Genomic DNA, 14,746 nt, shown 5'->3' with positions numbered 1-14,746 from the left:
ATAACACTTATATTATCTTATACCTTTGCAAGCTGTTTATTAATAGAAGGGATTCTAGCTGGATGAACATTAGCATTATTTCTACTACATATACTATCACCACCAATACTATAAAAAGTTTCTATGTGAATGAAGGACTTTACCCATCATGATTCTCTGCCTTCTCATTTACCAAGGATAGTGGTTATTGAAAGAATATGACTATCACAGCATTTTCCTTGACAACTATTTTTTAGAGAAATTCCTTTCTTTAAAAAAAAGCATTATTAGATAAAACTATAACTCAGTAATAAATCTTACTGTGCCCAGTAAGTTTTTATCCCCAGAAAGACTTCCTGAAAATCTATCCTCTGGGTAGGTATTAGGGTGTAGGGCTTGCTTTGGTCAGTACAGTACAGTACAAGAGGTGGACACATCTGGTCGTTATTTAACATTCCTTTGGGGAGATTAATTCTCTAGCCCTTCTAGCTGGAGGGAATGGTTTGCTTCATACTCTCTTTGCTTTCATATTCTCTGGGCTTTCTGGTAAGCTGGCCTTTAATGGAGATTCTTCCCTAAAATAATAAGGCTCGAATTGGGAATTTTACTTGTCTTATTCTAGTGTATTAATCTAGCTTTTCCCTTTTTTCTCAGACTCACAGAGAGGGAAGAAAGATTTGCAAAAGAGAAGGTGCTGACTAGCACTTTTGATCCCAGACGATTCCAATCTTGAGGGACCGTCTGGGATGAACCCAGCAGAAGGAAACTAGACTGATTTGACTTTGGTAGGTTAAATTGAGCCAGAACAAATTAGGGTGAGTGGCTTTAGGCTCTGCTGCAGTTAGTAGGGGCTGGAGTGCTTCTGCGAGGCAGCTGTGGTGTGGCAGGGAGGCTCAACAGCCATCAGCTGGTGTTGAAATGACCTGGGGTGTATAGCCATCCAATCGGCTCATCAGCAACCTTCTCCTCCTCCAGGACTCCAAAGCAAGAGCGGGGGTGACCCCAGGGTACCTTCCTGCCCCTCCCCCAAGTCAAAACTGCCTTGGACATTTCATTTTTATCTCATTTACTTGTATAACATTTTCAGTGAACAGGTATAGGATGTTCACTTTTCTGATTTCTACACCCTCACAGGGGCAGCTTAGCTTTAAAACAAAACACCTGTGGTGTATGGGCCCCTTGATATTCTCTCTACTAGCCACTAGGGTATAAAAAACTAAAAAAAGATATCGTGCTACTATATTAGTGAAATAAGTCAGACATAGAAAGACAAATACTACACTATATGGATTCACTTATATTGATGCATCTAAAAACGTCAAATCCATAGAAGCAGAGAGTGGAAAGGAGGTTGCCGGGGGCTGGAGATGAGGAAACAGGGCGGTATTATTCCAAGGGTACAAAGTTGATGTTACGTAAGATGAGTAAGTCCTAGAGTTCTACTTACAGCACAGTGCCTATAGTTCACAATACTGCATTGTATGCTTAAAACTTTGCTAAGAGGGCAGATCTTACATCATAAGTGTTTATAATAATAATAAATAAGAGGGTGGGAGGGAACTTCTGGAGGTGATGGATGGTTTTATGGCATAGATTGCCATGATGGTTGCATGGTGTATATTTATTTTCAAATTCATCAAGTTGCATACATTAATTATTACAGCTTTTTGTATGTAACTTTAAAAAAAACTAAGAAAATCCAAACCAGTGTATTTAGACATATTTAAAAGCAAATCTTAAGGACCTTTTTTGGTCTCCAGATTTCAGTGACGTCTGTGTAATAACTACAAAATATTTGTTCCAGCATTTACAAGTTTGAATTACACACTTGTTTTTGATCAGTGACGTTTTGCAAGAGGGTTCGCCGGGGAGTAGTATGTAACACGGAGTGTGAGAAATACCAAAACACATCTGGGTTAGGGTAAGTTACTCCACACAGTAGTAAGCCAGCCGAACAAGAAACGACTTGTTGACAGATCTAGACCAGGCACCTACGGAGCCCTCCACCTCTAAGACTCGGCCACGGGGTAACCTCATCTTCTGCAGCCCCGGGTAGCTGTTTTAGGAACAGCTGTTCATTAGCTGAAAGGCAGCCCAGGCCATTCTGGTACCGCAGTTTACCAGGTGTGTTCACAAACTTTAGTTCATGAACTTCTTTCAAAAGTCTGAAAACTGTTCCGTCCTTTGGCTGGAAGATAGAAAAACAAATCAGTAATAGGAAGGAAAATTTGAGCGAAAAGACAAACGGGCTGGAGCTCGTTTGGGCGGGAATCCCGGAGCCGGGCGTAGCGGGGTTCCCCGTCCCCACGGGTCTCAGGCCAGCGCCGGCAGCGAGGACCCGGCCGGCGGTGGCGGACGGCCGCGGGGCCCGGGCTCGGGGCGGTGCCGCGGCCTCTGGCTCCTCCCGGGGGCGGGCGGGCTGGGGGCAGGAGGAGGAGCCGCCGCACAGCGCAAGAAGTAGCCGCGCTGGGAGCGCATCGTGCCCGCGCTTCTCCTGCCGGAGATGGACTGAGCCGCACCGCCCGCCTGCCCGCGCCGAGTCAGTCCTGCCCTCGCCGGGTCCCGCGGCGCCGGTCTCAGGGCGCAGGACACCGTCTCACGCGTTCCCCGGGGACGGCCGCGGACCGGCTGCCGCGCCGGGGAGATGTCCGGCGGCCGGAGGAGGGGCGGAGCCCCCTGGCACAGCTTCTCCCGGTTCTTCGCTCCCCGAAGCCCTTCCCGGGACAAGGAAGAGGAAGAGGAGGAGAGGCCAGGGACAAGCCAGCCGCCCGTGCCGGGCCGGGGCGCAGCCAGGTGGGAGCTGCGGGGGGGACGTCGGGGGGCCTTGCGCCGACTCGCGGGACGGGGGGCTCCTGGCCCCGGTGTCCGCAGCCAGCCGCTCTCGGCCAGGCTGCGCTCGCCACTTTCTGTTCCTCCATTGCTCAACTTTCGTCCTTCTCGCCCAGTTCTCGTGCCGCATCGCTTGGTTTGTTAAATCCGGGTGAAGTTCTTGACCCGAGGCCGCGCCAGCCCGCGGGGCGCTCTGCCTCCCCACCTCCCCTCCCCGGATGTGATTCGGTTCCCGTCCCACAGTCGCGTCTGCTCTCCAAGTTCTGCGGCAAAAGCGAGTTACCCGGCGTCCTGCCGACAGTAATGGGAAACAGTTGTGAGCCCAGCCATCCGCCCGGGCAAAGAGGGCGCGATCCGAAAACCACTTCTGTGGGAAAGGTGACGCTTTGGAGCGCCACCCCCTTGGCTGGGATTTTACCATTTTATTCATAGTTTCTCAAAATGATTTTTTTTTTAAAAAAGAATGGTGATGCTGAGTTCCCAAGACTCCATCAAAATATAAAACCCTCGCTAGGCTTATTTAACATTGCCTGACATTTAGATGATGCCGTCCTTCTTCCCCATGTCTCTTCGGAAACATCTGCCTCAAGTTCCCAGGCAGATTCCAGAAACCAGGACTCGAGCTGTCTTGGTTTCAGTAATGAAAACTTGCCCCTTCTCTGCAGTCCTTTTTCCTTCTCCACCTGCTGCTGTAAAATCGAAATTAAAAAAAAAAAATTCATGTCTAATAAAACTACCTATTCCTGAGTCCTTTCATCTGAGTCCCGAGGGAGGAAGAGGGGTTAAGTGATATACAACTCGCTGTTTTAAACTTTTGATGGCAAGAGAGGGTTACTGCTCCGTCTTCCCCCAAATTGCACTAGAAGATCACTCATGTGATTGGAAGGACGCTCTCCAGAAAGCTGTGTTTACTTCAGATGTTAAAGCCTTCGTGGACGGCTTCAAAGAAAAATGGATAGGAAACAGAACTGTAACTGTGACTGAGCTGATTACATCAATATTCATTCAGGTCTTGTGATTTGATTCTAGTTGTTTATGTGTTCCTCAGTTTCCCTATTTGTGAAACATTTCCATTTTGACCATCTGTTAATAAAATGCCACATCTTTCCAAGAAAGCTCCTATATAATATTTGGAAAACTTCTCCTGGGAAGCTTTAGCTATTATTGCCCTGTTAAGAGAAAATTTTAAATTCAGAGTTACACAGTAGTTAAAAATAGTTTTGAAGTCTGACAGGGCTCAACCAGAATGTCTGAATGCTGGTGTGGGCAGACAGCCTGTGGTGCCTGCCATCACTGTAACAGCACTAACAGTCTTGGATAATATGGAGGCACTGTTTAAAAGAAATCCCAAGTAGACTCAGCAAAAGTTGGAAACTTGTGTCAGTGTTAGCAGGGAATAGGCAGGCCAATTTCAGGTTTATATCAGAATTGTCCTGAAACCCTGCCTGCTGCCCTGCCCTCTTTGGGCTTTTTAGGCACTTCTCAAATCTCTTTTCTCTCTGGAGCTAACCACTACAGCAACTTGTCTCTTGTCTTCTTACCACTCCTCCATTCTCATCTCCAGAGAGGCACACACTGTGGCTTTTTGACAATGAGAAATTTAATTGTGCTTATATGAACACTAATTGTGTCCTTATCTTTTTTAGAACTTGCCAGATGTTAAGGGGATAGCAGATAATCCTTTGTGTGGGTGTTTTACCTTTTAAATGAGTTTAAATCTTTCTTTTCAAGGATATAAACGGACACAAAGGTTTATTGAAAGTTTAATGAAACTAACGGAAACAATGTCCTAGTAACACAGCACCTGGTGTTAACAAGATTGGAAACAGAATTGCGATTTGTCACTGTGATCTTATTTCAAAATGAAGGGGGTTTTGGCTGTTTATTTTTAGAGGCAGTAAAAGCTTTTGGTTTTATTGGGAGCCTAGTTTACCTTTTTTACTGGTGATTTTAGATGCAGGGGAGTCCGTTCGGACACGAGGGGCTTGGTGTGGGAGGGATGTAAAGATGACTGAGAAAAAGGTCCTTTCTCTCAAGGAACTGGGAGAAGGGAAAAAGACCACTTGAAGACAGTCATCCTACCATCTATGGTGTGTCTGGCCCATTACAATTGACAGAGTACTTTTAATAATATTACACTTTGAGGTTGGACAGACCTGTATGATCAGTATTTTCATTTTACTATAAGAAACAGTTAAACTTCCCCAAAGTCACACAGCTGCTTTTCAGTTAGTGAACAAGTATTAAGTCCTATGCAGTGCCTGCAACTCTGAGCCCCCTTAACATACATTAAGGATTAATCCCTGCATTCTGACTTTTCCATGTACTCAAAACAAAATGCATTCTCTCAAACTTGGGTTGTATAGTCTCTGTTTCTGCACTTCCAGTGTTGGCCTACGTGAATTTTGTGATGTAACTGTGTGTGTACAAACACAAATGGGACATAAATTCCTTAAGAATTCCTTAACAATTTCTTAAGAACAGAATTAAAAATTAAACACAAACGTAACCTCAAGACCAATAAAAGTAAAATTTACAGCATTTTCCTAACAGCTGTTTTTTGGCTACTCACAAAATGCATATAGTACCAACTGGGACAAACACAAGTTTTTTGGGGGTTGCTAGGACTCTAGCACTGTGTACCATGCCATGACTCAGGTGGTCCAATATTTCCCTATTTGAACCATAGGAAAACTTTTGCTTTTATGGTGTGCTGTTAAGTTATTTGGGCATCATTTGCTGTGAACACGTCCTTTATATATTGTGTTCACTGCTGTTCTCATTAACCTTCAGCAGTTAAAGAAGGCCTGTTTGCATCAACACTGTTGTATATGGGAATTCAGGTGTTGGCAGTGGAATTACATTTCACTACGTATGTCTTAGGTGGTTGACCAGATCCAGGAAGTGTTTATATTAATTTGTTTTAGGAGTTATAGAGATGAAAACTGCAACTGAATTCAATTCACTGCTATAATGTTTAGCCCAGTTTATAAGCATGCAGTGAATGGACTCATTAGAAGTGATAGGGGAGAGCAGGGAGGGCTTCATGGTGGAGGTGGTTTTACCTGGGCCTTCAAGGCACTGGTGTTTTCCACAGGTAGAGAATTTAGCCACGAAGAGAGAAATAGGGAGTGGGTCTTCTAGGCTGAGCAAAAGCCTTCAGAGGTTATGATCTCTTGGGGGCTGTATACATTAGTGGGGCAGAGTGAAAGAGGCATTAAGAAAGCTAGATTTAGTGCTGGGTCATAAAGAGCGTTTGGCTCTCAATTTAAAGCTTAGAGAATTTTTGTGAAGGTCTTTCAAACAGATACTGCTAAACTGAAATTTGGAGGATACCTGCCTTCTAATTTTCCCCACTTTGAGCAGATGATTGCTCAGTTTTGTTTCTTTGCTATATCACACATGATGGACGTGTTTAAAATGAGCTCCGTACAGTGTTCTTAAACTCGGGAGGGGGATAGTAAGGCGAGAACAGCATTTATTCAAGGGCCCACTGTGCACTTCCTCCCGGGCTGGGTACTTTTACTTGCATTGTCTCATTTAAACGTCACCCTCAGCCTGGAAGGTTGGTATGCTTATCACTATTCTGACAGTTGAGTACACTGAAGATAATAGGGTTCTTAGGCGTGGACACTGTTGGCATCTTGGGTGGAACAATTCTTTGTTGAACTGGGCTCTCCTGTGCTTTGCAGGACATTTGGCATCTGTAGCCCCACCCGCTAATTGCCAGCTGCATCCTCCGGTCATTGGGAGAACTCGAAACACCTCCACCCGGGTGGGTGGTAGGGAGAGTGATAGCACTCCCAGTGGAAAACGATTTACTCCAAATCATGACAGGAGTAAGTTTCAGGGGTGAGATTTGAAATTGGGTCTCTCTGACTCAGAAGCTCTGATTCTTTTTCCACACCGTTCTGCCCGCCACCCTGCTGAACTGTGCTCCTTCAAAATACATCTGAGTATGTAAGTCAGTTGGACCTTTCCTTCCTTTATTCCGGAATGGGTAACGCTGTGGCCCATTTCACATACACTCTTTTTGGCTGTTCCTTTGAGCCTCCCCATATAGTGCTATTGATAGAAGGTAAGACAGGATCACTAGACCCAAGGCAGGGCTGTGTCCCATCTTGGTGTCCCCTTACCTAGCTCAGGTGAGGGAGTGAATCTCTTGATCGAGCATTAAAGCACTTACTACTGGCTTTAAGCGAGGGTTAGTACACTCCTACCCTTAAAGTGGGCATTTTGAAACATGGGGGGACCATAAAGCTCTCTAGACAGAGTGTTTGGCTATTGATTTAAAGTTTAGAGAATATTTGCTTTTCACCATGGCTGAGTGTGATTGATAAATGGGTAGAGCCAGGATGCTAATGGGTTGTAGTGCAGGAGATAGTCCCATAGAAAATGTCAATAATGCCCCTGATACCAGCATGAGAACTGTTGGCCTTCAAGTTAAATGTTGACCACAGCATCAGTTATGTAAGGAAAAGGAGCTTTGTTCTCCGAATTTTTATAATGATTGCATTTTCATTGATTTGAAAGCACTATAGAGAATAATTGATAACTAGTTTAGTGGAATAAGAGATACCTATGTGGTGTTGAAGGACCACATCTGTAGTTCATGCCTGCAGCCATAAAGATGACTGGGGGCTTCCCTGGTGGCGCAGTGGTTGAGAGTCCACCTGCCGATGCAGGGGACACGGGTTCGTGCCCCGGTCCGGGAGGATCCCATATGCCGCGGAGCGGCTGGGCCCCTGAGCCATGGGCGCTGAGCCTGTGTGTCTGGAGCCTGTGCTCCGCAACGGGAGAGGCCACGACAGTGAGAGGCCCGCGTACCGCAAAAACAACAACAAAAAAGTCAGCATGCCAAGTAAGCGGAAATCCTTATACAAAATGGCTTGGTGTTGATAGAGAAATAAGTTGAAGTTTTGTGACCAGAAATAAATAATTCTTAATGTTTATTTGTCATTTGTGAAGGCCAAGTACTGGTACAACTCCAGCAGGATTACCTCTCAGTGTTTAACCGCTGGGGGTATGTAATTGGAAATATCCCAAAGCAGCAAAACAACTGTTTGCTTAGTCAAGTGTTTCTTTTTGCCTGACAGCTTAATGATGACAAAACTAAACTACCCTTAACCGGGAGATTGGGATTGAAACATATATACAGTAATATGTATGAAATAGATAACCTGCTGTATAAAAAATAAATAAAATTCAAAAATTCAAAAAAAACAAAAACCTAAACCATCCTTAATTGAGGCCCTAATAAGATCCAAGCCCTATGGTTGGGGCTTTAAACATATACATTCACTTAATCCTCAAAGCAACCTTATGAGAGAGGAGTCTTTACTCCATTTTACAGATAACATAATTTAAGGCTTGGAAAGGTCCAATAACTAATCAAAAGTGTCAACATCTTGTGGTAGAGTAAAGAGTCGAATTCTCCTTCCTGAATTCAAAGCCTACAGCATTATGTGACTACATCCCCTGCTTAACTTGGGAAGACCCAAACAGAAGGCAGGCCTTAGAAAATGGTACTGAATGGCAATAAAAGACAATGGCATGCAGCTGGATGTCTGTCCAGATGGCCTGGATCAGTGCTCTGTACAATAAAGAATTTATGGTCCTGGAAGTTGAGAGAGGAAAATATATACACTTATACAACTTATAAATTTATATTTGAACACGTGAAAAGAGTCAATCTCCTTCGGAAAAGATACAAATTAAGACTAGCAAGATACCATACTCCACCTGTTTGATAATCAAAACTTGAGTTTGTTGGGAGGAACTCTCATACACTACTAGCAGGAATGTAAATTGATACGCCACTTTGGAGGGCAATTTGACAAGTTCTATCAGTATTACACATTCACATATTCTGATTTAACAGTTCCCTTCTAGGGATTCCATTGGCTGTATACAGTTTGCAAACAGGCCAAAAGTTGCCTCTACAAGTTTAGTCATTGCAGTGTTGTTTTAATTAGCAAGAGATGAAAACTAAAGTGTAATCCCATCAATAGTGGACTAATTGGTAAATCATGGTATATCCATGTAGTAGAATATTACACAGCTGTCAAAAAGAATGATATAGCTTTTTATGTACTGATAAGAAAATGTCTCTTAGATACATTAAGTAAAAAATAAAAAAAGCAAGATACAAACCACTGTGTGTAGTATGCTCCTGTTTGCATATGAAAATGGGGGGGTATGAAAAAAGTCTGTTACTAGTGTTGTGTGGTTCTAACATTTTCTAACATCTCTGTGGTTCTAACATTTTCATCAGTTGATTTGAAAACCTCACCAATGTTTTAACAAGAATTCATTTGGTACCACTTGTGCCAGGCCCTGTACTAGCCTCTGGGAATCCAGTGCAACATGGTCTTTGGTTCAAAACACTCCTGCAGTTTTGTGGGGAAGGCAGACATAGCACAAATCTTTCTTTCCCTCTTAAAATAAGTACCAAGGTGTCTCACAGGGCTGTGGAGGATTTAACAGGTGTAGGCCCATTCTTGAGACTCTCTTCTTAGAGGAAACGGTTTTAGTCTCATTTAAGCTGTTTCTTCTGGCCTTTCTGTGCATGTGTCTATTTACTATTCTTTCTTGATTTGTAAACTTTAGACCGTTTATATTGATTTCTGATGATGGTAGATGAGGACTTAGCTATTTTACACCTCTTCCCACTTCCCTTTATTCATTCAGTCAAAATAAGTGTTATAATTTTGGAACTAAATCAGAAGTCAACCTTTCCATGTATATAAAATACAGTTTTGTTTAGAGTAGTACAACATGCTTTTGAAGGAGCACACCTTTTATATTTTCTTTATGACAAGTAGCGCAAATGGTAGTGACAGAAATGACATGAAAATAGTATTTGAATGCTCTCACAAATACTAATTTTGTGTGATTTCTACATGATGTGTTAGAAATTTCTCCTTTACTCTTTGTACTAAAATTTATACAAAACATGGATGCTACCTTAGTGGCAGATCATAATTTTTTATAACTGCCATGCTTCTTATGACAAGGAATGAAATACTTTGAATTTTAAAGTTTGATAACTGGGAACAGGTTGGGTGAGATGTAAACTCTCAGCTTTTTATTGTCTTTGTTGTCAAAGCACAAAGGATCATACCCTGGCTGGAGGGGTGGCATTGTGCTGTATTAGTCAAAGCTGAAAATATGTATGGTAATTTTTTTTTTTTTTTTTTTTTGCGGTACGCGGGCCTCTCACTGTTGTGGCCTCTCCCGTTGCGGAGCATAGGCTCCAGACACGCAGGCTCAGCGGCCATGGCTCACGGGCCCAACCATTCCGCGGCATGTGGGATCTTCCCGGACCGGGGCACGAACCTGTGTCCCCTGCAGCGGCAGGCGGACTCTCAACCACCGCGCCACCAGGGAAGCCCAAATATTTTTGATTGTTCCATTGTTCTAGGTAGGCAGATAAGGATATTATTTGGCAATGTTGTATTTATTATGATACAGAGAAATTGCCATTATGAAATATTTGTACTGTTAGTATTTAGTTATTTGTCTACTTTAAATTTGCTAGCATTTTTCACTAACTTGTTTTTGTGTTTTAAAATCAACTACAATACTTGTTTTTTCTTCCTTTTGATAGTAATATATGCTTTTCTAAAACAGCTATGAAATTATAAGAAAATGAAAAAGAAAAAAAGCACAGCTCATCCATAACCCTATCCACCCGGAGACGAGTACTGTTCTTCTAGATCATTTCCTATGTGCATGTCTACATGTATACATATTTTTAGAAAAAGTAGAAGTTCTCTTCAGGATTTTGAAACCTGAATTTTTTCTTCACTTAGCAGTGGTGCTTTGTCATTTTCTACAATAGTACATATACGTTTACAAATTATAAAGATAATTTTAACCCTTTAAAAAATCTTAGATGGGTCATTACTTTTCAGAATCTAGTTTGAGTATCTAAATGTGTCTCTGCTTACAGAGGATTTGTATTCCGATGGGAAAGTTATATAGATTTATATATAATGTTAGCTTTGAAGTAAAATAAAGCCGGGTGAGGGAAGAGGACGTGATGGAAGTAGTGGGTCTGTAATAAGGTACAGAGAGGATGGTCATGAAAGACCTCTCTATTGGGTACCATTTGACCCAAGACCTGCATGACATTTGGAAGTAAGGACATGAGCAAATCAGAGGAAAGGTCTTTCCAGGAAGAGCGAAGAGCCAGTTTCAAGGTCCTGGGGCAGGACCATGTTGGCACAGATGCCAGGATAGGCAGAGACTACAGAATGGAAGGGAGCCAGGGGCCAGTTGAGGTAGGTCTTGGTAAGGAGTTGAGATGATGAGGTTACTTTTTTTTAAAAAAAGGAATCACTGGGGCATGGGTTTATATGTACTTGTATGTTTGTATATTCTCACACAGTTTATCAGCTTATTGGTATCCAGAAGACTTGACAGAGGAGGAAGAGTTTGAGTTGGAGGTAAGGTCAGCCTTGGTCGGCTCTGAGAAGGCCCAGTCTCACCTGTCCTTGGATCTCCAGTGCCCCTCCCTCAGGGCAGTTTGTTGAATGGTACACGAATGGGTGTCCCATTTTAGACAGCAGCTAGAATACTGCTTTGAGTTCGTGTCGCAGCAAAAATTCAGGGTATTGATTCTTTTTTTTTTTGTAATTATTATTTATTTATTTGGTTGCACCCGGTCTTAGTTGCGGAGGGGTATTGATTCTTGTGATTTGGGTCACAAATGTTCAGAATCTGAAGGGTATGAGGAAGAAGACTTTGGGAAAATAGAGCAGTTGCTGATGTCATGTGTAGATGGACAGCTCAGGTCACGTCAAACAGACTGAGCTTCTCTATAGCCTGTGATTAAACTGTAAGTATGGGTCTTGTTTTGGGAGCATGTGATGGGAACAGGAAGTAAATAAGCTTCAAGGTGGATACATAAATTATAGGAGAGGGTTGACATTATGGGGAAAGGACTGTCAGAAGCTCTAAGACTGCCAAGCCATGAAGCTTCATAATCATGTCTATTACCTCTCCTCCTTGCTCCCAGTTTCTCTCCAAAGAGTTCTGAAATTTAGACGCCAGATGTTTGGGCTAAAATACATGCTGTTTGTCTTAAAAGTGCAGCATTTTGTTACCTTTTAATTTGAAACCCAGAAATAGCCATAACCACCTCTTTTATATTCTGTTAATAGTCATTAAAAAAAAATACAAGTACTCTACTGCTGGCAGTCACTGTTTATGAATGGGGTTGTTTGGAAATTGTCGGTGTGGAACTGTCTTTATTCCCATAGAAGCAGGGTTGGAGATGCTGGGTGGGATTCCAGGCCAGTGCACAAAAGTCAGTCTAATCCATAATGTACCTGCAGTATAGCAGTGAACAAAGAGAACTCTAGAGCTTGTCATGTGACGATGTGTTTCTAAGATCCCCAAGGTAGTGTAGATGCCCCAAGGAATGAGCAGACCCTTTGGAAGGTGTGAGGGTGCTATATTTAAGGACCCAAGTGAGGGATGAGAGGCAACAGTCCAAGGGAATAGAGGACAGACCCTGGCTTGGCCTCAGTCACTTTGAAATAAGGGACAGTAGAAGTTTCTGCCTCCTTTGTGATGCCCTGATATCAGTTTTGACTGAGTTGGTTTCTTGGTCACAGTCTTTTTCTTCCTTTACCACAGAAGCCTCAAGGTTAGTCTCCCTGTTCCTGTTTCCCCTAACTCTGCTTACTGAAGGATCATATGGGATTTTAGACATGGCAGAGTGCTGAGCTGACACTTCCAATGTACATATTTGAAAAAATCAGATCCAGAAAGAAGCATTTTGACTGAAGTGCCTTTTGTCCCTAAGGTGCCGTCCCTGAAACAGACCTATGTCCGTTTTGTTTTATTTTACGTCTGGCATAAAGTAAGTGGTTGCTTAATGACTGTAAGTTGGATTCCTGGTTTTCAGACATGGTCTAAATATGTTTGCTTCAAAAATGAGGAGCTTCTGTGTCACTTTGACCTTGATATTTATCTGGACCATTTTGAAAGAGTAATTTCCAGAGTTCTGTTAGCTAAGTAAGATGAAGCTATTAAAATTCAAGGGAGTCTTATTTGTGCCTACGTGTGATTATGATTACTGCCCCTCACCCCCTGCCGTGAGCAGAATGTGTGCTTTCTAAAAATACTGCTGTTGAAATAATTCCCGGGTCCCAAAGGGGGTTAAATTGTGAAAGAACAATAGGAAAGGCTTGTCGTCTTTCTTAACGTTTGAGATCATCTGAATTGGAAATGTTTCTCTTTCTCTTGTATCTTTGAGAGGCTGAGAGTACCACTCCAAGTCTTTCGAGACTTTTCTGTTAATGTTTCTTCTTCTTCGTCCTCCTCCTAAGTTGACATCTAAGTATGCAGTATTTTGAGTGTCTTTATAGATTCTTTAATTTTTTTGTGTTTTGTTTGTAAATCAATTGGAAATACCCTTGTTGCTATTGAGTAACTTTCTTCTCACAGCCCTACTCCCCTCTTTATACCTTTAGAGAAAGATGATGCAGGATGAGAGTGGATGGTACATGCTCTCAAGAGACTTATACTAGTATTTCATTAAGGAAAAAAGACTAATGTGTATTATTCCGTTGTTCCCAAATGGAATAGTGTTTTCTGATTAAGCACACATAACTGGAGACTGTTTAATATCAGTTATTTTAAAAATTCATTTAAGAAACAATATTTGAGTGCCTTCACACTGTCAGGCACGATGCTAGGCTCTGGGATACAGCCATGAATGATATCGTTCCTGAGTTAAATGAGTTCAAGTTCTAGTTCGACAAATGGACAACCAGCCAGTCATTACCAGCAGAAATGTATGAGGGGTATCAATGAGCGCAGTGGGAGCACAAAAAATACAGGTTAGTGGACTTCCCTCGTGGTGCAGTGGTTAAGAATCTGCCTGCCAATGCAGGGGACACGGGTTCGAGCCCTGATCACACCACAACTACTGAGCCTGCGCTCTAGAGCCCACGAGCCACAGCTACTGAGCCTGCATGCCACAACTACTGAAGCCCGCGTGCCTAGAGCCTGTTCTCTGCAAGAGGAGAAGCTACCGCAGTGAGAAGCCCGTGCACCACAACGAAGAGTAGCCTCCACTCTCTGCAACTGGAGAAAGCCCGCGCCCAGCAACGAAGACCCAACACAGCCAAAAATAAATAAATAAATGAATAAATTTATTTAAAAAAATACAGGTTAAGCTAGAACTAAATTGTAAAGGATTAAGAGTTGGACAGGATGGGGAAGGATGTTGCAGGCAGGAGAAGAAAGTGGTTTGCTGGCATGTGAATTTGGTGCATTCTGAGAATGGGAATTAGTTCTATGTGGCAGGTGTGTCTGCGACCAGGAAGTGAATAACTTTCTATATCTATATTAAGGACTCTTCATTTTATTCATCAGCTGATGGAGATTTATTGAAGGAGTTTTTGAACAGAAGAGTGTCATGGTCAGATTGAAAATCACTTTGACCAGGAAGAATGGATTGAAGCAGAGTGATCCTGAAGATGTCTGAAGATGTCAGAGACAAATGAAGAAGGGACTCTAGTAATCTAGGAAGGAAGTGGGGAAAGCTTATCTGAAGCAGTGATTTTTATACTTAACCCCAAATTTTAAAATATTTGTTTTAAAATTCACATTTTAAAATTTTGATTTAGCAGTAAGATTAGTGAAACAAACATAGAATATAAGTTTCAGAAAGTTTTACGAGTGTCAAGTATTACTTCTTTTGGTGATTTCAGCTTTAAATTCTTCAGTTGTTTGCGCAATGCAAAATACTTATGTGCTGACTTAACAACTGTTTTTCTGGTATTTTGTGTGTGTTTATAGTGTGGAAATGATTATAGCTGCTTGAAAATACTGAGTTCTGCCTTAAATCCCATGGACGCCGAGCTGCATTTTCTGCAGAGTTTTTGTATTGGAAAAGACACTTTTACCATTTTCATTTACA

At 42.4% G+C, this 14,746-nt stretch overlaps 1 protein-coding gene across 2 annotated transcripts in view; it reads left to right on the top strand.

Moving 5' to 3' along the window:
* The first annotated feature begins 2,419 nt into the window (after positions 1–2,419).
* Positions 2,420–14,746, top strand: part of CRYBG3 (crystallin beta-gamma domain containing 3) — a 120,040-nt gene continuing 107,713 nt past the window's right edge. The window contains exon 1 of one of the 2 annotated variants that reach the window (XM_032630101.1): positions 2,420–2,772. In XM_032630101.1, the coding sequence (XP_032485992.1) occupies positions 2,624–2,772 (149 nt within the window). In that variant the 5' untranslated portion in view covers positions 2,420–2,623. The remainder of the gene's footprint in view (positions 2,773–14,746) is intronic. The other variant, XM_032630102.1, reaches the window with a different exon arrangement.

The sequence above is a fragment of the Phocoena sinus genome, chromosome 4 (assembly GCF_008692025.1).
Source record: "Phocoena sinus isolate mPhoSin1 chromosome 4, mPhoSin1.pri, whole genome shotgun sequence".
In the NCBI taxonomy this organism is placed as follows: Eukaryota; Metazoa; Chordata; class Mammalia; order Artiodactyla; family Phocoenidae; genus Phocoena; species Phocoena sinus.
The sequence above is the reverse complement of the archived record's forward strand: the minus strand, read 5'-3'. Positions and strand labels throughout refer to the sequence as shown.